Consider the following 24,610-nt stretch of genomic DNA (forward strand, 5'->3'; position numbering starts at 1 on the left):
CTCTACTTTCTGTAAGTGGAGAAATGACCTCTTTTGCCATTTGGTGGCTTCCAAAATCAGCCTTCTACATAGACAGGAATCAAAAACACACCTGTATCACCTGAATCAGGGACACACTTACGCAACCTATATAATCCTCCGTTGGCACCACATGAAATCCAGAATAAGTTGCTTGATATTGCAATTTATCTTTAAGGCTCTAAATGGCCCCAAGTACAGCTGATCATTTGCATACATACATCCCTGGCCATTCTCTCTGCTCCTCTTAGACCGGTCTGTTCTCACCTTCCTCACAACAAACTGTCTCACTTTTAGTAATGGAGCTTTGTGTTGCTGCCCCCGACTACGGAACAAGCTTCCCCTATCTATGAGGACGCCACCACACTGTCAAAACCCATCTTTTTAACCTCTCTTACTCCTAGTGGTCTGTCATCTATGTTGTATTAACTTGACATTTATCTGCTTGTTTGGTGCGGGTTTAATATTTTCCTTTAGAAATGTTTGCACAAATTCTCATGAGATAGTAAATGGAAGTTGTGTGCAAATGCTGCCCAAGAAATATGACTGCAATTGGTCTGATGGGGGCGCTATAACTTAAAGTTAACTTTGAAAAGTCGTAACTCCTCTGCCGTAAGTCTGATTTACACAAAACTTGTTACAGACATCTATCCTCACTTTACAAATTTGCTTCAAGAACCACTGAAGTCTGCCTGACTAGATTTTCTGCCGTTTTGAATGTTTTTGAAAAACACATTTTTGACATCTCCTTCTAAACCATAGCTTTGAATGCTACCAATTTTTTTTTTTTTTGTGTGGATAATTTTTGGACCAAGCTTATCAAAAGTTGCAAAAAGCTTGATGCTATCTTATGTAGTTTTCAAGATATTGACCAATGAACGTCAAAAGTTCAGCACATGAATAGACCAAAGTCACCAACCGATGGGCAAGTCATCACCAAATCTGCAGGATATGTCCACAAAAGTACCTGAAACATACCCTGAAAGTTTCATTCAAACGACCTCTAGGGGACACTACAAATGCAAAAAAAAAAGAAAAAAGAAGTGGGCATGGCATTACACAAATCAGGCTGTAAATCAGAACTGATTTGTCCAGTCATTACAAAACTGGCAGGATATGTTTCACAACAATGTTAAACCACTTGTGTAAAACTTCTGAAATCGCTCAAAAGGGGAAGCCACCATTTCCAAACACGTGCATGGGCCTGGCACAGATTTGGCCATAAATTAAGTTCAAGTTCAACTTTATCATCATATGTATTGGAATACAATGGAATTCTTGTCCTCTGGCTCTCTGTGTCTTAACACAAATGACAAAAGGACAAAGGACACAAGGACACACCATCCCTACACCAGACCTACGTATGGGTGTGTCAGCTGTTCAGCAACCTGACTGCCTGTGGAAAGAAACTATTACTGAGACGGGTGGTGTGTGATTTGATGCTCCGGTAATGTTTTTTAGATGGAAGGAGAGAGGAGAGAACAGAACATGAGCGGGGTGGCTGGTGTCCTTAATGATGTTTTGGGCTTTCCTTTTGCAGCGAGTGGTGTAAATATTATGAAGTTGTGGTAGTTCCACGCAAGTGATTTTTGCTGCTGTCTTTAGTCCTTTGCAGCAGTCTGCAGTCCTGAGTAGTCAGGTTGCCAGACCACACTGTGACACAGCCTGTCAACACACGCTCCATGCTACTGCCATGAAAGCTCATAAGAGCTGTGGTACTCATACCAAAACTCTTGACATACCTCAGAAAATACAGTCTCTGCTGGGACTTCTTCAGGATGCAGTTGGTGTTGAGAGACCACGTGAGGGTGACTGTGATGTGTAAACGGAGAAATTTAAAACTGTCCACAATTTCAACAGATGACCCATTGATTGAAATAGGAATGTGATTTCCTCTGATCTTTCTAAAACGTCAACTATGATTCATTTTGTCTTACTGCCATTTAGAGAGAGATTGTTATCGTGGCATGAGTGTGATCGTACTGCCAGGGGAGGTCATTTAAAGGATGATGAATTAAAAGCATCACAGAATTTAACTGCAGAGCTAGTGTTGAGAATGCAAGAGCATGTAGGATAGTGACTTGGAATAGCAAGCTGTAGTGGGACTTTGAAAATGACAGCTTTATGGTCAGATACCGGCACAGCCACCAGATTAAGACGCTTGAGAGAGAAACCAAATGAGAGTATAAAGTCTAAGATGTGGCCTTTAGAATGTGTGGCCCCTTTAACAGATTTAACGAGGTTAAAAGAGTCTGTAAGATCCAAAAAATGTGAAGTCAAGGAATGGGAAGGACAACACACACGAATATCAAAATCACTAAGAACAAGCACCCTGTCATATTTTGGCATGACAATAGATCGGTCAGAAAACTGAGATAAAACTAACTGAATTAGGGGGCCTATAAATTAAGATGCAGAGTAAGGGGGGGGCTGTGATTAAAAAACAAAATATGGGAATATGAAAATATGCAAAATCAGGGGGCTAGCCTCAATCAGGGCAACAGTATCCCCTGGTGACAGCCATGTCTCAGTAATCATAAAAAAGTCCAGATTATTAGAAACAAAGTCATTAATGATAAAGGACTTATTACCCAGAGATCTCACATTCAAGAGGCCAAAATTGTTTGGTGTCAAAGCAGAATTAAAACCAAATGGGAGGACAGCAAATAGGATGCAAATTGCAGATATTTGCTCCAGATATTCTGGTTTTTTTTATACTATTAGATACGTCATGTGGATGAGAGGCTCGGTGCCTAATAATAGGCTGTATGGGGAAAACTCCCGGCGAGAGGATCAATGACAGATGAAGCCAGGCAGAAGCAGAGGCTCCAGGAGGGAAGCGTGGGATGTAAACAGTCAGTCGTGTGGAGAGGGCTGTACGGCGTGCTGCAGGTTGGCCGCTAGCATCTGGCTACCCAGCCTGTTTGGGTGGACCGTCGGATCTGAAGGAGAGACGAATCCCAAAACAGATTAAAATGATCAATAAAACCAATATTGTGAGCTCTGCAAACAGAGATGAGCCATGTGTGCAGGCTGAGGATTCTGCTAAAACACCCCTTTACACAGGCCAGTGTCAGAATAGGACCTGGGATAAAAACAGACTTTCCGCAAGTACTTCAAAAGCTGAAAAGGTCAACAAAATCCTTTTTGGTTAATCCAGACTGCTGATGATCTGCATTGTTTGTCCCCACATGAAAAATCACTCAATTGGTGGGGGACAGGACTGAGCGGATCAACCCCGGGATTTTATTCGGGATATCAGGGACTGTGGCTCCAGGGAAACAGTGAGTGGCTGCGTTGAGAAAATGGATGCCCCTGATTGTGGAATTCCCAACTATTAATGTGGCTGGGGGCAAAAAGGGACGAGGGGATCTTTGCTGTGGGTGTACACGATCTTCACTGTGTGTTGAAATCGCTGACTGGGGATATGGCGCCCGAGCAAACAAGCGTTGTGATGAAGTAGCGACATCAGCACTGAGAATGGATTTCTCTGCCAGCTGGGGGCACAGAAGACTGTGAGAGCATCTAATCACAGCCTCTTTCAGGATCTTATGACAGGAAGAGAAGGTCGTTACCCAGGTTGAGGGCTGTTGTTTTGGCTTCATAGTAGGATGGCGAGCCACCTGAACACTACTAGCCACCAGCAGGGTAGCTGCAGTGTTGGCAGGTGCCATTTCTTAGAAGGGCTCCCATCAAGATGTGTCGGAGCCACAGGAACATCAGTTGGGTGGGCCGGAGTGTCATCTGACAGGGTCGCGTAGCGGTTGGAGAGGCCTAGGCGAGGGCAGCCCCTTCTGAGCCTGTCTTGCGACTGCAGACCCAGGACGACTGGTGGTTAGGCGTCGAGCAGGAGGAAAGCCATAGACAAGTGGAGGGGTCTCACAGAACTGTGTCCTGGATGGTTGCACTGAGAGCGGCAATGCATTTGGACTGGCCAGAAGCTGGTTAAGAGGGAATCTTTCTTATGGAGTTCATCAGAAAGCCATTGAACATCCTCTTCAAGGTCAGCGTTTTTTCTACTTGCTTTCTTTAGTAGCACACAGTCCTCACAGGGCAAAGTTGGCATAATTGTTTGGTTTGCTTAGCCACAAGCTAGAAACAGGCCACACACAGCCCTAGTACTATCGAATCGGAGGCTTCAGTGGGATCAAGTTAGTGCAGGAGCTGATGATCGAATAAAATCCCCCAAGGGTTTAAATTGTTAGTTATTAAAGTTAAAAGTTAAAATGAAAGTTAAAAAGTTAGAAACAAGCAGGGCAACAGACAAACAAACTATCGGCTGGGAACCAATGGAAACACACACAGACACAGTTCAGTGTACACCCAAAGCTGGGGAGAGAGAGAGAGACAGGCTTTGATGGCTCTCTTTAAGTCATACCTGGATATTTTTTTGTTGCATTCCTTGTACCCTGATTTAAAAACATTGGTATGCTCTCTTAACCTTAGGCAAATGTTGCTGTTTAATCCAGGGCTTCTGGTTGGAGTAGGAGCGAATAGTCCATACTGGGATACAGTTATCCACACGGTATCTGACATAGCCAGTGAATGGGGCATCTAGGTAGCATAGCGGTCTATTCCATTGCCTATAAATATGGATCGCCAGTTTGAATCCCTGTGTTACCTCCAGCTTGTTCGGACGTCCCTATCGGCACTATTGGCCGTGTCTGCAGGTGGGAAGCCGGATGTGGATATGTGTCGTGGTCCCTGCACTAAGCTCCTCCTCTGGTCGGTCGGGGTGCCAGTTCAGGGGGGAGGGGGAACTGGGAGGGAATAGCCTGATCCTCCCACATTACGTCCCCCTGGCGAAACTCCTCACTGTCAGGTGAAAAGAAGTGTCTGGTAACTCCACCTGTATCAAAGGAGGCATATCGTAGTCTGCAGCCCTCCACGGCTCGGCAGAGGGGGTGGACCGTGGAGCAGCGACCGGGATGGCTTGGAAGAGTGGGGTAATTGGACGGGTACAATTGGGGAGAAAAAAAAGGAGGGGGGGTCCAAAAAAAAAAAAAACAGCCAGTGACTGAGTCACCATACTCATCCAAACTTGAGGCTGAATGCTCAAAGATTGACACATATGTTGATTCAAAACATCCCTGAAGTTTGGATTCGTGTTCTATAGACCAACACTGTGTTGTCCTCACACACTTCACTTTCAGATTGTAGGCATGAAGCAAGGGCACTGACAGGAGGTCGGATTTCCCAAAGTGAGGTCGTGGGATAGACCTGTAAGCTGCCTTGATTGTGAAGTAACCTGGTCAAGAGTCTTATTGCCTTTGGTTGGGCAGGTGACATGTTGGTAGAACTTTGGTAGCACAGATTTCAGGTTAAAGTGGTTTAAGTCCCCTGCCACAATTAAAATGGCCTCAGGGTGCAAGTTCTCCTGCCTGCTAATGGCTCCATACAGTTCGTCCAGCGCCGCCACGGCAGTAGCTTGCAGCAATATGTAGACAGCAGTTAACAACATGGAGGGGAATTCCCTTGGGAGATAGAATGGTCTGTACCTTATTGTTAGTTGTTCCAACACTGGCAAACAGGGCTGAGACACTATTTCCATGTCAGTTCTCCATGAATTGTTAACAAAGAAGCATACACCACTTCCCTTTACCTTGCCAGTAGTCGTCATGGAACGGTCCATGCGGTGGACAGAAAACCCTCCGGTTGCATAGCCTGATCAGGTGTATTAGGGCCCGTTCAAGTCTATGTAAAGCAGAACACACAACAGTCCTTCATGCCCCTTTGAGAGTTCATCCAGCTTGTTGTCGAGGGACTGAATGTTAGACAGCAGTATGCTGGGAATCGGGGGCCGGGTAGGACGCCATCGTACCCTCACCAGGGCACTGCCTTGTTTACCTCACCTCCAGCAGTGCTGTCTGCGACCATTAATCCATGGTGGTACCTGTTTGTTGTAGGTAATCTCTTCAGCAAGTCCCATGGTTTCCAGCTGTCAGGAACATCTAATCTTACGTCCAGTAAAGTCTGGCGATCATAGGTAATTGTGCAAGACGCAATTTGTGCAGCAAAAGTGACATATAACAGGAAAACAAAAAACATAGCAGGAGTAGCTCATAGCGAGTCCCCATAGTCATCTTCGATCTCAGCACGTGATCACCTGTCACCTGGGGCTATTTAATGACAGTTTGTCCAAACATCACCAAACTTGGTGGATATTTTTAATTAAGCTGTTGAAGCATTGGACTTCTAATGGTCTGTATGGCTTGAATCCCGGAATCACCGCTTGAGGCTGTTTTTTTTTTTCTTCTTGTCTTTACTGTATGGCTTCCTTTATGCCCCACTCTTTCCTTTGAGTTTCTATGCACCATATGAATCAAACATAATATCATGATTATACATTTTTGAACCTAAAATATGTCTAGCAAAGACATTCCTCTTCCTCGCAGAGTAAACGCATACGATATCCTACAGGGAGTCATGTCTAATAATCCTGTGTATGTTCAACTGTGTTTTAAGATAAAGTGGAGGACCCAGTCATGGCGACACAGATAGCCTGGATGATGGAGGCTCCTCAGCTTTACAGACAGTGTTATGACAAGCCACTCCAGCTACAACCAACTACAAGGTACAGACAGTCACCTCAATGTACCCTCAAAATGAACTGCAGTCCGAGCCCCAGTTTGAAAGACAGCCTTTGATAAAGTCCAGTGTTTGTCCCACAATGTTTTCCTGGTGAAACGGGTAGACCTTTGTGTGAACAGGTTAGAAATAATGAAACTTAAAGCTTCAGTACTCAAGTTTCACATGCAAACAAATCTCATCAATGATATCACAGAAAGTTGAACCAGTTCATCTGGACACAACATTTAATGATAATAATAATAATAAATCAATCTTATATAGCACTTTCCTAGTACTCAAAGTAGCTTTACAATAAATGGAGTGAAACAAGACGACAGATGAACATAACACAGACATACAGGGGTGGATGGGAAGGGGGGCTACGAGAGGGAGAAGCGGCAGCCACAGACGACGCCAGCAGTACTCTCCGAATTGGACAGATATAAAGGGAAATAAAAACAAACATCATAATTCACATAAATCACAGATGCAGGTCAAGCGCTCAGTCCCCAGCCTGCCCCAGACCAGGGGTGTATGAGCGGATGGGGGGGGGGGGGGGGACGAGAAGGCAATGGAGAAAAGGTGTGTCTTGAGATGGGATTGGAAGAGTGGGAGGGATTCTGAGTCTCTAATGATTTGGGGAAGTGAGTTCCAGAGTCTGGGAGCTGCTCTGGAGAAGGCTCGGTCACCAAAGCCGCAGAGGTTGGACCTGGGGGTAGAGAGAAGGGAGGCTGAGGTGGATCTGAGGGGCAGAGAGGGTCGGTAGGGGGAGAGGAGATCAGTGAGGTATGGGGGAGCGAGTTTGTGAAGGGCTTTATAAGTAAGAACCAGGAGTTTGTAATTGATCCGGTGGGAGATGGGTAGCCAGTGGAGGTCTTTTAGGACTGGGGTGGTGTGGTGCCAGGATTTGGTGAAAGTTAAAAGTCGGGCGGATGCATTCTGGACCAATTGGAGTCTCTTGATAGAGCTAGCACTGATGCCATAGAGGAGTGAGTTGCAGTAATCGAGGCGGGAGGAGATGAAGGCATGGATCAGTATCTCAGCAGCAGGGCATGTGAGAGAGGATCTTATTTTTGCAATGTTGCGAAGGTGGTAGAAGTAGGATTTGACCATTTGGCGGATATGTGGCTCAAGGGAGAGGGTGGGATCAAGGATCACACCAAGGTTGCATGCCTGGGGGGAAGGGGAGACAGTAGTGCCATCGATCGTGAGTGCAAGGTTGTTGATTTGGCTGAGAGTGGACTTGGAGCCAATGAAGAGGAGTTCAATTTTGTCACTGTTGAGTTTGAGAAGGTTTTGCTGCATCCAGATTTTAACTGCAGACAGAAAGGAGTCGATGTGAGATAGAGGGGTGGATTGTGAGGGGATTTGGTGCTGAGGTATATCTGGGTGTCATCAGCATAACAGTGGAAGTCCAAGTTGAAATGGTGGAGAATCTGACCAAGAGGGATGATGTAGATAATGAAAAGGAGTGGGCTGAGTACGGAACCTTGGGGGACACCTTGTGTGACTGTGGATGGAACAGAGGAGTGGTTGTGAAGTGAGATGAAGTGTGACCTGTTGGAGAGGTAGGACTGGAGCCAGCTGAGTATGGTGCCTTCAATACCGACATCTTCAATACCGACATCATTTATTGGTTAAGTGTGGTTATTCTAACTGGGTGTTTGTCAAAGCTAGAAAGACACACAAACAGTGCACCAGCTGATTAAAGTGGGAGAAGGACAACAGTTGTCTAAGTGTAAACCAGTGGTGAATCTGTATGTGGCGGGAGTGTCAGAACAGTTGAGACATGTAGTATTTTCCAACACCCCGTCTCAGTTGCTTTCAAACTTCAAAACACGCTGTGCCAGAAATTGGTCCACCCCAAGGATCGGGTCCCCCAGAACAAACGGAGCAATATAGTGTACACTGTTAAGTGCCGGGAGGATTGCCATGAATTGTACATCGGACAACCCAGACACTGGCGACGAGGATGGCACAACACAGAAGAGCTAACACGTCAGGTCAGGACTCCACGGTCTACACCATCTACAGGCCAGTGGCCGCTCTTTCAAGGATGAGGATGTGCACATCTTGGATGGGGAGGAACGCTGGTTTGAACGGGGAGTCAAAGAGGCCATCTTTGTGAAGAGGGAATGACCATACTGAAACAAGGGGGGGCCTAAGAGCACATCTGTCGCCATCTTACAATGCAGTGATTGCAACTATTCCCCAATCCTCTGTGAATAGTACACATGGCCATTGTAACTCTAGTTAATGCTCACGGCGATTTGCATATGAAAACAATCATTAGTTGGGGTCATAACTGTATTGTATATAAGGGTGGGGATACCTGCAGTCAGTTGAGACTGAAGAGGTCACTTATGCCCCTTTTCCACTACATGGTACCAGCTCAACTCGACTCGACTTTTTCGTTTTCCATTACTGGAAAGTACCAGCATTTTGGTAACTGTTACCACTTTTCTGGTACCACCTTTATCGAGGCTCCAAAAAACTGGAGCGGGTACCAAAATCAATGCAGACCAGCTACACTGAGGGGGTACTGTTACGGTAATAGAAAATGACACTCGTCAAGTCGAGTTGAGCCAGTACCATGCAGTGGAAAAGGTCATTAGATGAGTGATGAAACATTTCTCCCAGTAAACGCTGTGTCCAGATGAACTGATTCAACTTTCTGTGATGTCCTTAGCTGGATCATTGAGCATTTATCAAGACACTCATCAATAATACTTGCTATCACTATCGTGTTGCTAATCACTGAATAACCTAATTATAAATATTCGTAATTGCTAATTTTAATGGTTATTGTCGGAAAGGACTAAGGAAAACTGATACGTCACGTATTGTTTTATGTCTTTGCCATAGCAGCTAAATGCAGGGGAGTAAGGCAAGTAGTGGTGAGTTTGAAGAGGGAGAAAAGTTGTTGTGGCTAACAAGCAGATATTGGAGACTAAGCCCCTAAACTCTTAATCGAACAGAAACCACAACTTTAATACCAAAAAACAGTTGAACCATATTATTTTGGTATGTAATTAAAAAAATAATAAAGAGGATGCATTCATTTTCAATGCAGTTGCACATGCAAGAAAAAATACATGATTCACAACTCATTGACTAAAAGAAAACAATCATGCTTTAACTTGGCAGTTTTTACTGTCTAAGTTTAGCTAGACTCAATTGTATTGTCTCAATCTGGTTTCAAACAGATGATTTATTTTAAAACTTACTGGTTTTTATATAGCACTCTGTTTCCACTCTGTCAAATGTATTACAACACATAAAAGTGCTACACCAATCGAAATAAAAAAACATAATCATCTCCCAAGTACACAGTGATATTAAATTAAAACTACATAAAGTGAAAAAAGAAGACCCTTAAACTTAAAAAGGATGAAAATAGTGTTAGGAGCAATGCCATCACATGAAAAGAAGTCCAGAAAATAGAAAAGAATTCATTTTAGGGTGGCATGGTGGCTTAGGGGGTAGCCCCGTCACCTTGCAGCAAGAAGTTCCTGGGTTAGATTCTTTGATTCACATTTCCGCTTCCAGTGTGGGAAGATGGCTGCGCGAATTCGCGTTTGCAGCGGCCTCACCCAGTGCCAGAAGATGGCGGCGCAAATTCACATTTGTGGCAGCCTCACCCAGTACCGTCCATGCAGTGTCTTTGTCCTGGGAGAGCTGGTGCTGGATTGGCCGAGAGTGAGGCAGGCTAAGCTAACTGCTAGCCCATGCAGACCGGCAGTTCCGATAACACCGAGGGCGGTCTGGCAGCGGCCTCACCTGGTGTTGGCTGGTGTTTTTGATGTTGTCGTGAGGAGTGTGGGGAGGTGTGTCGAGGGTGTCTGGCTGGAGGAGCTGGCGCTGGATCGGCGGGGAGAACTTGGTCTGCTTCGTCCGGTGGCCCCGGGGACCACGGCCCCTGCATGGAGCTGCACCCGAGGAGGAAACGCTGAGGGTGGTCTGGCAGGACGTGGATGCGGGGCAGGCTAAGCTAACTGCTAACCCATGCAGACCGGCTGTTCTGAGAGTCATCCTGGCTGGTGTTTGTTCCCTTGGACAGGGATTTTTTTTTGTATGTGTTAGTTTGGGTATATGTGTTCTTGTAGTTTTTGGATGTGTTTTTGTCTTTGTGTTTTACTGCTGTGGGCTGGTGGAAACGGCATCTCATTTCATTTCATGTACGCAAGTGCATGAAGTGAAATGACAAAGTGTCCCCGACTCCTGATTCTAGTCCATCTGTGTGGAATTTGCATATTCTCCCTGCATTTGCGTGGGTTTCCTCCCATAGTCCAAAGATATGTATGCTAGGTGTAGTAGCGGCCTGTCCAGAGTATCTCCCTTCCAGCGCCTGCTATGCCTGCTGGGATATACTCCCTCCTGACCCCAAATTGTATTAAGTGGTTATACGTGATAGATGTATGGAATTTACTTTAAAAGGTTACATGGAATATTCCCACTTAAAGTCCTCTGTCAGGTTGTTTCAGAGCCTGTTCTCAATCTATGTTTTTAGCAGAGGTGGGGGACTCAAGTCACATGACTTGAGTCAGACTCGAGTCACAAATTTGATTAGTTGAGGAATTGTTGACTAACACTGATAAAATACACGACTTGACTTTGACTTGGTATTCATCAATTGAGACTTGACTTGAGACAGATGACTCAAAAGGAATTGACTTTTTTTATTAAATATTTGCATTTTCTAGAGATTGAGAAGTTATGTTTTGTTTTTTGAAACATGATTGGGTGATTTTCTAGTGCAATGTGCGCAAACATGGCAACCTACTAGGACGCGGCACACCAGCAGAGGCCAACGCACAAGGCAGCTATCGTGGAGGGGGCTAGTCCAAAAATAATAAAATTTGGATTCAAGGATTATATGTCGATGACGGTAGAAGGAAGAGAAGGTATGCAAGGTCTGTAGCTCAAAAATCAGTGCCATGACCACCACAACATCCAACTTCATCCGTAACTACAAAACCGACAAAGAAATCTATGTGAAGGTGTCTCCCTAGTTAACTTATTGGCTGGACAAGCGTTAGCTAGAAAGCTAACGTTAAGAAGACATTGTTAATGTGAAAGACAATCAGGGGCATCCGCGTGGCGTGGCGGTCTATTCCGTTGCCTACCAACGTGGGGATCGGCAGTTCGAATCCCTGTTACCTCCGGCTTGGTCGGCCGTCCCTACAGACACAATTCAATTCAATTCAATGTATTGTCATTAAAAACAATGTGCAGGCACATGTTAAAAATGAAATGAGGGCTGTGGCTTCACCAAACGGTGCAAGACAAACACAACAAACATAGTATAAGATATACACACATGAAGACCAAGAGCAAGAGTACAAATATTTAAAAATATCTACAGACATTCAGTGGGTGGCCAGGCTCAGGTGGGCAACAGCTTGGGGAAAAACTGTTTTTGAGCCTGGTAGTGTGGGCTCTGACACTCCTGTAGCGCCTCCCAGAGCGCAGGGGGGAGAACAGTCCATGGTTGGGGTGGGTGGGATCTCTGCTGATGCTGAGACCCCTTCGAAGGCAGCGTTTGTGATAAATGTCTTTTATGGCTGGGAGCTGGGTACCGGTGATATGCTGGGCCGCCTTGACGACCCACTGCAGAGCTTTGTGTTCTACTGAGGTGCAGTTGCCGTACCACACTGAGATGCAGATGGTCAGGATGCTCTCTATGGTGCAGTGGTAGAAGTTGGTGAGAATTTTGGGGGATAGACGGGCGCTCTCCTCAGGAAATGCAGGCGTTGTTGGACCTTTTTCACAAGGGCCTGAGTGTTTAATGCTCAGGAAAGTTCCTCGCTGATGTGGACTCCAAGGAATTTAAAGCTGGCCATGGCCATGTCTGAAGATGGGAGCCCGATGTGGGTATGTGTCCTGGTCGCTGCACTAGCGCCTCCTCTGGTCGGTCGGGGCGCCTGTTCGGGGTGGGGGAATGGCATGATCCTCCCATATGCTACGTCCCCCTGGTGAAACCCCTCACATTCAAGTGAAAAGAAGCAGCTGGCGACTCGCACATGTATCGGAGGATGTATGTGGTAGTCTGCAGTCCTCCCTGGATCGGCAGAGGAGGTGGAGCATACAATTGGAGATACAATTGGGGAGAAAAAGGGTGGACCCCCCCCCCCCCCAAAAAAAGACAATTAGCCGCTCTGATAGCCGAGCGGAATAAACCGCCGTTCCTGCGATCCGCTCATCATGTGGCTGGGAGGTTCGTATCCCAGACTCGCCGTAACTGGTCACGGCCAGAGTGTCCACGGGGTAAGGTAGGCGTAGATCGGTGTAGTGTTCGGGGACTCGTCGTTCTCCAGCGACCCCTCTGGCCCATCCCTGCAGCCAAGCAACCGAAAGCATTCTCCATACGCCTCCTTCGCGGCCTGAGGGTAATGCAATCCATGCGAGGCTTCAGCGTGTAAAGTAGCGAGAGCAGCCGACACGAGTTTGAAGGAAGCTGGTGTTACGACTATCTCCTTCCTGTGGAAATGTGAGCCAGGGGAGTTATTCGACAAGATTCCGGCCATATGCCATTGGGTTAATCGATGGGATAAGGGGAAAAGCTAGAAATAAATTTATTTAAAAAAAAATTTTTTTTAAAGACAATTGGGGGACTGATTCGGTGCCACATAACCAGTTAAAGATTATGGACGCGTTACTAGCTAACCCATCTGTGTGCTCATGACTAAAAGGTTACAGGTGTAATGTTAGTCTTCTCATGACATGATTGCCGTTGTACCCTTTTCTCTGCTGTTTTATGCTCCTCTTTTGTACACCATTAATTTGAATTGTGTGCCCGCTCTTTTACAGTCACTGTGCTGCCAGTGTTGTTATAGCTGTGCAAAAAACCTACCCACTCGAGACCTAGCGTATGCCTATGCTTATAATGCATCATGGTCACTGTCATATAAGAAACTATTAGAAATGGCTTCCCTGTTAAAAAGGGAATTGTAAATGAAGGGAAGGTCATTACGTCACTGTGTAGCATGTGAACACAAAGCGGTGCCACATTTGAACGCTCTCGGCGCAGTTAGGGTAGTGGTGAATGGGCAGGCCACGCCATCTTTCCCCTCTCAGTTTCACAGGTTATCCATCTGGGTGGTGCTGGCACTGGTATTTTGGTGTGTTCTTATTTAGCTAATTTTTCTCATGTTTTTTTTTCAAGGTACATTTCAGTTGATTTGTATGTTAATTCAATCATTTATTTGTATAACACGTATGTTTAATGTTATGCTAGATTTCTAACAGACTTGAGCTTCTTATGCACAGGTGATTGAGGTTAGTAACAGACTAACATTGGTAAGTTAGCTAAACTGTGATAATACCCGAACTAAATGTACTCCGTTAGCTAATGTTATGTAATGTGATCTGCAGTTTTTGATACGGTGACCAGGCATCAGGTTTTTATATACTTGCTTCTCCTGGATCGCCACCTTGCCATGGTGGAGAAGCTTGCGTGTATTAATGATCCCAAGAGCTATGCCATCCAGAGCTTTGCTCCTGGTAGGGTCACCCAAGGCGGATAGGTCAAGGGGGAGGTTCCAGATGAAGCACGATCCAACAAAGACCTCAGCAGCGGAATTGGTGGAAGACAATGGCTGTGAAGGTGGATGAAGGCTGCAACAGAGGGTGTTCCCCAGTCGTCTTGGTTCTCCATGCTGTTGGACTCTGGCCACCCCCTGCTAAGGACCATGTAGTGGCTGCAGGTGCATCAGCTACTCCACATCAAAAGTTGTCACGTCCTCCCGCAAAGATACCCACGAGGGCCTAGAAGGAGGACAGTCATACTCGACCCCGAGTAACCGCTGATGATGATACTTGTTTTTATTTTATACACTATTCAGCTGTATTTGGCTTTGCTGCAAAACTTTTTTGAGCACAGAAATAGTTAAGTAGGAAAACAATTACAGTGTCACGAGAAGCACCTTACCCTAGTAGGCCAAGGAGAAATGGTGTGACCCTCCTGAAGGGGAGCCAGGGCAGGACATTGTGATGTAGATTTTTGTGTCGTACTTCTGTTTTCACTTTAGACCCTTTAGAGCTATAGGGCTAAAATAATATTTCAGAGCCCCACTCTCCATTGTTGTTCATTTTAGGAGGCTTGTTGTCGATTGCCACAAAATGTCAAACATCAGTAAGATTTATACACGCTGTAAAGATGCTGCAGTAATTTTCATTAATGCTGAAACTAAAACTCAACTTTAATAACCAATGTCTTTTAACTAATTTAAATGTGGAAATTGGGGTAGATCATCAGAATTTCATGATTTGACTTGTGACTTGATTTGACTTGTCTTGCTTGACTTATACTGGGGACTTGCCTGATTCTCACCACAGTAACTTGAGACTTGCTTGTGACTTGCACATGTGTGACTTACTCCCACCTCTGGTTCTTAGCCTAGAATTGCTTGGGGCCAGATCTTACCATGCTTTGAAAGATATCTGCAAAATCACCACAGTGTCAACAGAATTTACCTTACGACGGTGGAAATATTAACGTGTAAATTTTTGATTCACAGTGGGTCTGCCGTTAGCCGCTGCACACAGGCGATGTGTGTCCTGAAGAATTTTTTTAAGGAGAAAGCAGTGACCAAGTTCAGACCCTATGAAGTTCAGGACCTTCTACAGCACCTGGTCTCCAGTCGTTCTTCAACATCGTCAGCTAATCAGGTATTACATAAAGTTAGGGAATGGACTGATTTTTAAAAAAAAATTTATTTATGCGAGGATTCCTCATCATACTCCTGTGAGCCAGACCTATTGTACAGGCTGAGCCTTGACTCCCTCTCATTGAGAGGGCAGTCTAATCACACTCACGTAACATGCGACTCGTGTGGCTTCCTTCGCTCACTCTATGATTCGCTGCTGCTGTTGTTTTCAGCTACACTGCCTCGCTTCTCTACAAGGCTGCCCCTTCGTGTCAGTCTCTGAAGTTGTGACTGACCAGCCAGATTAGACAGGCCTACCTTTTTCTAACTAGCTGTTAGTGAGTGGGAGGCCTGAACCAGTCTCACTAAAGGTCAGTGTGATTGACCCACAAGGTTGTTCTGACTTGCAAGGCCAAGAAGTCAGGACCTTAAGACAGTTCCAGCCTGCTAATGGAGAAATCTCACAATGGTGCCAAACAATATTTAGCAATGTTGTTTTGAAAGGAGACATCTGCTCTTAAAAAAAAACACAAAAAAACAAAAAAACAACAACAATGATACAATATGATCTTTCTCAATAGTAAAGTATCCTGGAATACAGCTTTCACAGTTATTAGATTTAAGTCAAGTCAACATTTATTATAAACCAATATCACAAAGTATGTCTCAAGGGCTGTATATATACAACAAAAATGACCATTAGTAAAATATATAACAATGTATATAAGTGAGGTGAACTACATATAAAACACAAACAATACAATAAAAACAGTTCAAAATGTGTAAAATGCAGTACATATATATACATAACAATGCACACATTTGAATATAAGCTGGATAACAGTAGTTTAACTGTAGTTTAACCTTCAACCTCACCTCACCTAGCAGAATAAGTGAGGTTACAGGCCGATGCAAATAGAAGTGTTTTGAGTTTGATTTTGAATGAGTCAGCTGAACTAGCGTCTCGAATTTGTCTAGGTAGACAACTCCAAGGAAGAGGGGCTTTGTAAGAGAAAGCCCTGCCACCTACTGAGTTTTATCCATCTATCTATCTATCGATCGATCTATCTATCTATCGATCTATCGATCTATCTATCTATCTATCTATCTATCTATCTATCTATCTATCTATCTATCTATCTATCTATCTATCTATCTATCTATCTATCTATCTATCTATCTATCTATCGCCATCTACAGGCCAGTGGCCTCTCTTTCAAGGATGAGGATGTGCACATCCTTGATTGTGAGGAACGCTGGTTTGAACCGGGAGTCAGGCCTTCTATGTGAAGAGGGAACAAGCATCCCTGAACTGGGGGTGGGGGTGGGGGGGGGGTACATCTGTCACCATTTTACAATGCTGTGATTCTGTGATTGCAAACATTCCCCAATCCTCTGTGAATAGTACACATGGCCATTGTAACTCTAGTTAATGGTCACGCCAGTTTGCATATGAAACCGATCATTGGTTTCGGTCGTTATGCCACTGTATTGTTTATAAGGGTGGGGATACCTGCAGTCAGTTGAGACTGAAGAGGTCAGTTATGCCCCCTTTCCACTACATGGTACCGGCTCGACTCGACTCACAGGGTGTTGTTTTCAATTACCGCAACAGTACCCCCTCAGTGTAGCTGGTCTGCATTGATTTTGGTATCTGCTCCAGTTTTTTTGGCACCTCGACAAAGGTGGCACCAGAAAATTGGTAACAGTTACCAAAATGCCGGTACTTTCCAGTAATGGAAAACGAAAAAGTCGAGTCCAGTCGAGCGGGTACCATGTAGTGGAAAAAGGGGCATTAGACGAGTGATAAAATGTATCTGTCAATAAGCGTTGTGTCCAGATGAATTGATTCAACCTTCTGTGAGGAGGAGATTGTTTTTCTGATTTCAAAGAAATTCTGGTTTATTTTTATTGTATCAGGTCAGAGAAATGAGCCATTCTAGCAGCACAGAGAGCACATTTATGTATAAGTAGACTATTAGACCATGCAAGGCAAAACGTTTCTTGCTTGTTTATTCTCCATTTGTGCTCAAGTTTTCTGCATTTTTGTTTTGAGACCAAGTGTCTCCGTTGTACCAGGGGGATGATTTTCGTCTGGTTTTCCTAGTAGTTGGGGGCAACTGAATTAAACCCGTTCAGCAATATGAGATTGAAGTTGTCGGTATACTTTTTAAGGCAACGTATATATGGTGGTTACAGCTCAAGTTGCTCAGCGAATTTATGAATGCTAGTTGAGTCAATACGACGGGTAGTGTAAATTTCAGGGTGATTAATACAATGTCCAGACAGTGTAACCTTAGAAGTAAGGGAGCAGTGATCTGAAAGGACAGGAAGATGGGGTGAGATAACTACATCTGAGAAGGAGAGACCACATGTCAAGCGTGTGGTCATAGAGGTGAGTAGGTACGTCAACACGCTGTGTAAAACGAGTAGAATCAATGAGATCTAAGAACGCAAAGAAAGTTGAGTCAGTTCATCTGGACGCAACGTTTATTGACAGAAACGTTTCATCACTCGTCTAAGTGACCTCTTCAGTCCAAGGGCCCTGACACACCAGGCCGACGGTTGACCGTTGGTGAGCGTCTGTGACCCTAGTTTTTGCGGTGTGTCCTGCACCGTTGGCACTAGTCGGACCCCTGTTTGCAGCTTTTCGGCAATTCGACATGTTGAAACGGCAGAGCCCGTCGGTGAGAGAGATCACTCTGATTGGCTGTTCGAATCAGTGCTAAGCTAGTGAATCAGGGCCACCGGCTATAGTCTTTGCGGTGTGTTCAAGTGCTACATTTTGGCCCTGACGGCAAGCGACGTGAGGTGACGCAACAGTTGGCCTTCATCACCGCTACCTGGTTTGGTGTGTCTGGGCCCTAAACTGACTGCAGGTATCTGCACCCTTATAAACAATACAGTGGCATAACGACCGAAACCAACGACCAGTTTCATATGCAAAGTACCGTGACCATTAACTAGAGTTACAATGGCCATGTGTACTATTCACAGAGGATTGGGGAATAGTTGCAATCACAGCATTGTAAAATGGTGAGAGCTGTACTCTTAACCCCCCCCCCCCCGGTTAAGGGATGGCCGTTCCCTCCTCACATGGATGACCTCTTTGACTTTGATGAGGATCCTCATCCTTGAAAGAGTGGCCACTGGCCTGTAGATGGGTGTAGACTGTGGAGTCCTGGCCTCGCAAACATTCCCAAATCCTCTGTGAAGAGTGCACATGGCCTTGAAACTACTTAATGGTCACGCCCATATTTGCATATGAAACTGATCATTGGTTTCGGTCGTTATGCCAGTGTATTGTTTATAACGGTGGGGATACCTGCAGTCAGTTTAAACTGAAGAGGTCACTCAGATCAGTGGCGTGTCCAGGGAGTGGCCTGGGGTGGCACGTGCCACCCCTGGAATCTGATTGGCCACCCCTATGATTGAGTATCTGCCCAGTCAGAGGCGGGTCTGACAAGCCCCAATTCCAATGAAGTTGGGACGTTGTGTAAAACGTGAATAAAAACAGAATACAATGATTTGCAAATCCTTTTTGACCTATATTCAGTTGAATACACTACAAAGACAAGATATTTAATGTTCAAACTGATAAACTTTATTGTTTTTTTGCAAATATTCACTCATTTTGAATTTGATGCCTGCAACACGTTCCAAAGAAGCTGGGACAGGGGCATGTTCACCACTGTGTTACATCACCTTTCCTTTTAACAACACTCAATAAGCGTTTGGGAACTGAGGACACTAATTGTTGAAGCTTTGTAGGTGGAAGTCTTTCCCATTCTTGCTTGATGTGCGACTTCAGTTGCTCAACAGTCCGGGGTCTCCGTTGTTGTATTTTGCGCTTCATGATGCGCCACACATTTTCAATGGGAGACAGGTCTGGACTGCAGGCAGGCCAGTCCAGTACCCGCACTCTTTTACTACGAAGCCCCGCTGGTGTAACACGTGCAGAATGTGACTTGGCATTGTCTTGCTGAAATAAGCAGGGACGTCCCTGAAAAAGACGTCGCTTGGATGGCAGCATATGTTGCTCCAAAACCTACATGTACCTTTCAGCATTAATGGTGCCTTCACAGATGTGCAAGTTACCCATGATGCCATGGGCACTAACGCCCCCCCCCCCCATACCATCACAGATGCTGGCTTTTGGACTTTGTGCTGATAACAATCTGGATGGTCCTTTTCCTCTTCAGCCCAGAGGACACGACGTCCATGATTTCCAAAAACAGTTTGAAATGTGGACTCGTCAGACCACAGCACACGTTTCCACTTTGCATCAGTCCATCTCAGATGAGCTCGGGCCAGAGAAGCCGGTGGCGTTTCTGGGTGTTGTTGATATCTGGCTTTCGCTTTGCACGGTAGAGTTTTAACTTGCACTTGTAAATGTAGCGACGAACTGTGTTAACTGACGATGGTTTTCCCAAGTGTTCCTGAGCACACATGGTAATATCCTTTACAGGATGATGTCGGTTTTTAATGCAGTGCCGCCTGAGGGGTCGAAGGTCACGGGCATTCAATGTTGGTTTTCGGCCTTGCCGCTTACGTGCAGGGATTTCTCCGGATTCTCTGAATCTTTTGATGATATTATGGACTGTACATGATGAAATCCCTAAATTCCTTGCAATTGTACTTTGAGAAACGTTGTTCTTAAACTGTTGGACTATTTGCTCACGCAGTTGTTCACAAAGTGGTGAACCTCGCCCCACCCTTGCTTGTGAACGACTGAGCCTTTCGTGGATGCTCCTTTTATACCCAATCATGACACTCACCTGTTTCCAATTAACCCATTCACCTGTGGAATGTTACAAACAGGGGCTTTTTGAGCATTCCTCAACTTTCCCAGTCTTTTGTTGTCCCTGTCCCAGCTTCTTTGGAACGTGTTGCAGGCATCAAATTCAAAATGAGTGAATATTTGCACAAAAGTTTATCAGTTTGAACATTAAATATCTCGTCTTTGTAGTGTATTCAATTGAATATAGGTCGAAAAGGATTTGCAAATCATTGTATTCTGTTTTTATTCACGTTTTACACAACGTCCCAACTTCAATGGAATTGGGGTTTGTAGTTTGAACTCTTTTAATGTGCATTGTTTTCTTTTGTATGTATCCTACTTTTGGAGGTACAATTTCTTTAAAGAATAAAGTATGGAAGCTTTATATTACATTTGTATGGTGCCACTCTGTTGTGTTGTGATTGGTAGGTCTATTTATCTTTGAACACAGGAAGTATAATGTTAGTAATTAAAGTAGATATGGGTAGTGGAGACCAAAATGGTCATAAATTGATGCAGAAAAGGCACAAATTGGTGCATAGATATTCACCAGAATGTAGGAAATGAAGTGTTCGATGCTTAAAATTTCCAGGGGGAGGAAACCCAGACGCCCCACTTGGGCAACCCCACTCAAAAAAGTCTGGACACGCCACTGACTCAGGTGGGTGATTAAACGTTTCTCTCTCAATACACGTTGTGTCCAGATGAACTGATTCAACTTTCTGTGATGCTGGAGAAACAGGATCAAGGTAGGTAAGGAGATTGACCCAGTTTATCCCATTCACTGTCCATTTAGGTCATAGATTCGCAGTCAGTACCAGCATGGAAATGGGGTGTACTGTAGTATGTTGCACGCAGCCTGGCTAGTGAGATGATCCAGAGGCCGAAAGCAGAAAACAGAAGAAACTTTGGCAGCAGTGTTTAATTGTGCGAAATGAGTCATTTATTTAGTACACATGTAGTTTTACGATTTAAAATTTAAAATTCTTGCCTACTAATACTTCTTAGTACCATCTCTGTACACCAGGGATGGCTGGTATAAATGGGCTAACAGGGTTAACCCCCCCCCATCTTTTACCATAAAGATGAGAAAATTATTGGTAAAAAGCTTGTGTCTGTCCGTGGCTAATCTTGCATACTACTGGGCCTATCAGACTGAAGTTTATCTTGCACAGTTATGACTGTATGGTCAAGAACCTCTCATGGTTGCTGTGATTCAAAACCTTTTTAAAAAAACATTTGTTCTTGTCGCTCTCTCTCTTTCTTCGTTCGCTCGACCAACACTGCTCTCTGTTGCCACCCAATCTAAGTCAGCTGACTCACAACTATGGTTGACTTAGATCGGGCAGCAACAGTGTCAAAACATTGTGTATTCAGGTATGAGCCTCAAAAGTAAATGAGAAGTCGATCGTATTTCGCAAGTCAACAAATCATTCACTGCTGATCTGAACGGGAGAACTGGATGAACCAAGCATAATAACCTCTCTTTATAATATTGAGAGGGTAGCCCGGGTACCGCCACAGCCGGGACGCGAACCCGTGTGTCCCGCACCACGGGCAACTACGTTAACCAGTCGACTTAATGGTCCGACCCGTTAGCCAAGGGCTAGCGAGTCTGTTTATGTTACAAGATAATAAAGCTGGGTAAACTGTTTACGCTCGTGCATGCGTAACTCACATCTACGGTTGATGCAGAACAGGCAGCGACATGATCAAACGTTTTTAAAAGAATTTTTATAATCAAAAAAAAATGTGAACGTTGTAAAGGAACAGTTTCCTCTAGGTTGCAGTCAGAACAGGAAGTGTTGCATATTCTTGTCGCTGCCCGATCTGAGTCAATTGTAGATGTGAGTCGCACTTGCGCAGGTGTAAGCGATTTACTTAACTTTATTTTATTATGAAGATAAAGACAGGGTTAGGGTTAAACCGGAAGGGTTGTTAGCAAACCTTTTCTTTATGGAAAATGACAGTTCATGTCAGACTTGTTCGCGTGCCTGCAAGGGTCCGCTTAGGAGGCTGCACATCCACAGACTGACAAAATGTTTTTATTAGATTTTTTTAGCTGAGTGCAGCATATTAACCCCCCCCCCCCATATTTCCCATTCAATCAACTTGGGCACTGCACAAAATCTTATAATGGCAGGAAAAACACTGGTTTTTCTTTCTGTGGGTGCGTATCTGTCTGCTGCTAATCTCGTGTACTGCTGGGCCTTGCTGGCCTAATAATTTTTCTGCACAGCTATGACTGTATGATCAAGGACCTACTGTGGCTGCGGTGATTGAAAACCTTTGACATTCCCATTATTTACCGCGATTAAGTGGTAACTCCTCGGCTGGTTTTTCACCCAAGCCCGAGCACCGAAGAAGGGGAAATATACCTGGCGGGATCTGCACTCTATCGAGTGCACTCTTCTCGTCTGAGATACGAGCTTAAGGAAAACATATTTCTCTTCCCAAATGTATTACAAAATTCCCTGTTATTGATGTGGATATGTAGGAGCCTGTGGCGGGTCCGTCTGGAGGCCAGCAGCTACGTCAGCTCCTCCAAGAGGCCCTGCAGATATTACAGGAGGAGGGCACTGTGTTCCGCAAGGTCAGGTCCCAGGATGAAGTCTATCATGTAAGAAACAAAATGACATAGATCCAGGTTTTTGTAGAAGGCCATCCATTTTAATTGACAATACTGGCTATGATAAGTACCTTGAACTGAGGCCTTTTACATATATGTCTCTGATGCTCTGATTCCCTCTCAGGTGACTGAACAGGACAAAGGCCTGCTCATCGCTGTCAAAGATGTTATCAGGAAGGACTCGAGGACAGAGAAGTGTAAGACAACTCTACATTGCTTGGCTAGTAAACCATTAAAATGTTGCTCAGTACAGATTTAATCTTCACCACCGATTAGTAAAGTGAACCTTTGTGGTTTGATATACAGGCTGCTTGTCACACTGCCAGGGTTAGAGGGATGTTCATGTTGTATATACGTATTCTGATAGTATGACGAGTAAAAATGGCTCCTTGTATGTGGACAGTGGACATAACCACTTGACTATGTCCATCACCCTCTGTGTTGTTCCACTGGCCAAGGTTCATATCCCACCAAAGCTGCCTGTCTTGCCTCTCCTTTAAAGTGTTTTTCTGGTTCATACTTAGAAAAAGACATTTTCTTAGCTGAAGCACAGCATTGGTTTCAGTCCTCACAATGGCAGCAGATTTAGTTTAGGCTTCCTTACTGTTTGAATCCTTCATACAGCAGGTCCAGCTGCAATATCATCTACAATTGGCCGAGGGAATTTCATGGAACTTTCTCCAGTTCTCTGTTTTTTTACATCCATTTTTGAACCATCTCATGGTGAAAACCAACAAGAAACTGCCTCATGTATATACATATTTGTATGTAGAACCGTTTAAACTGTTCAATATTAGATTGTTAGTTTTCTATAGCGAGTATACTGGGCCTTAACTGTCTTCCTCTCACCTGTCTCTATAAATAAAAAGCTTTAAAGTAAATAGACTGTAAAATCTTTGTAAGTGAGGGTAGGATGGACCGGGAGATTGACAGACAGATTGGTGTAGCGTCAGCTGTAATGTGGACGTTGTACCGGACCGTTGTGGTGAAGGAGCTGAGCCGGAAGGCAAAGCTCTCAATTTATCAGTCAATCTTCATTCCAGCCCTCACCTATGGTCATGAGCTTTGGGTAGTGACCAAAAGGGTGAGATCATGGATACAAGCAGCTGAAATGAGTTTCCTCCATAGGGTGTCTGGGCTCAGCCTTAGAGATAGGGTGAGGAGCTTGGACATCCGGAGGGAGCTCGGAGTAGAGCCGCTGCTCCTTCGTGTTGGAAAGGAGCCAGTTGAGGTGGTTCGGGCATCTGATTAGGATGCCCCCTGGGCGCCTTCCTTTGGAGGTTTACCGGGCATGGCCAACTGGGAGGAGACCCCAGGGTAGACCCAGAACTTGCTGGAGGGACTACATGTCCAATCTGGCCTGGGAACACCTTGGGATCCCCCCAGGAGGAGCTGGAGGGCATTGCTGGGGAGAGGGACATCTGGAGTGCCCTACTTAGCTTGCTGCCACTGCGACCTGACCGCGGACAAGTGGCTGATGATGAATGAAAATCTTTGTTAAAAAAAAAACGACATCATTGTACTGAAAGATGCTTTGCGAAATGTTTGTTGCCTCCCATTGGGTGCAAGTTTGGATAAAAAACATCAAATGAATGCAGAAGCCAGAAGAGAATACATAATCCAACATCACATTAACTTTACAGAATACCTGTGGTTGACAACTTTTTCACCCTGTGCTCCTAGATGCAGAGAAGGGTTGCCACATCCTGCATATCCTTTCTGCGGTGAGGCAGTGCTACAGTCCTAATGTGAGCAAAGCAGCAGTGGAGCGCATCCTCAACTCTCTGGAGAGCAACAGTGACATCATCAGCACCAGTGACAGCCATTACACAATATTCGGACAAACAACATCATTGGGACAATCATAAGAAAACATTAACCAGATATTACTGTATTAAGCTGATGTATACATTGCATAGCCTAAATCTATTAATATTTTTTTTAATTTGTTCTTGGTTACAGGGA

The 24,610-nt window shown here is 44.7% G+C and overlaps 1 protein-coding gene across 1 annotated transcript; it reads left to right on the plus strand.

The window, feature by feature from the left end:
* Positions 1 to 24,610, plus strand: stn1 (STN1 subunit of CST complex). Its single transcript, XM_056279777.1, has 6 exons — positions 1 to 11; positions 15,108 to 15,258; positions 20,609 to 20,677; positions 22,514 to 22,636; positions 22,770 to 22,842; positions 24,329 to 24,610. The coding sequence occupies exons 2-6, from the start codon at positions 15,139 to 15,141 to the stop codon at positions 24,511 to 24,513; spliced, it is 570 nt and encodes a 189-aa protein (XP_056135752.1). The 5' UTR covers positions 1 to 11; positions 15,108 to 15,138; the 3' UTR covers positions 24,514 to 24,610.

Source organism: Lampris incognitus, chromosome 5 (genome assembly GCF_029633865.1).
Source record: "Lampris incognitus isolate fLamInc1 chromosome 5, fLamInc1.hap2, whole genome shotgun sequence".
NCBI classification, from domain to species: Eukaryota; Metazoa; Chordata; class Actinopteri; order Lampriformes; family Lampridae; genus Lampris; species Lampris incognitus.

Bases quoted from the DNA above. Each gene is read 5' to 3' on its own strand.
- stn1 (XM_056279777.1), top strand. From the start codon at position 15,139: ATGTGTGTCCTGAAGAATTTTTTTAAGGAGAAAGCAGTGACCAAGTTC. The intron at 22,637-22,769 runs GTAAGAAACAAA...ATTCCCTCTCAG, and splicing joins CCCAGGATGAAGTCTATCAT to GTGACTGAACAGGACAAAGG. The intron at 22,843-24,328 runs GTAAGACAACTC...CTGTGCTCCTAG, and splicing joins GGACTCGAGGACAGAGAAGT to ATGCAGAGAAGGGTTGCCAC.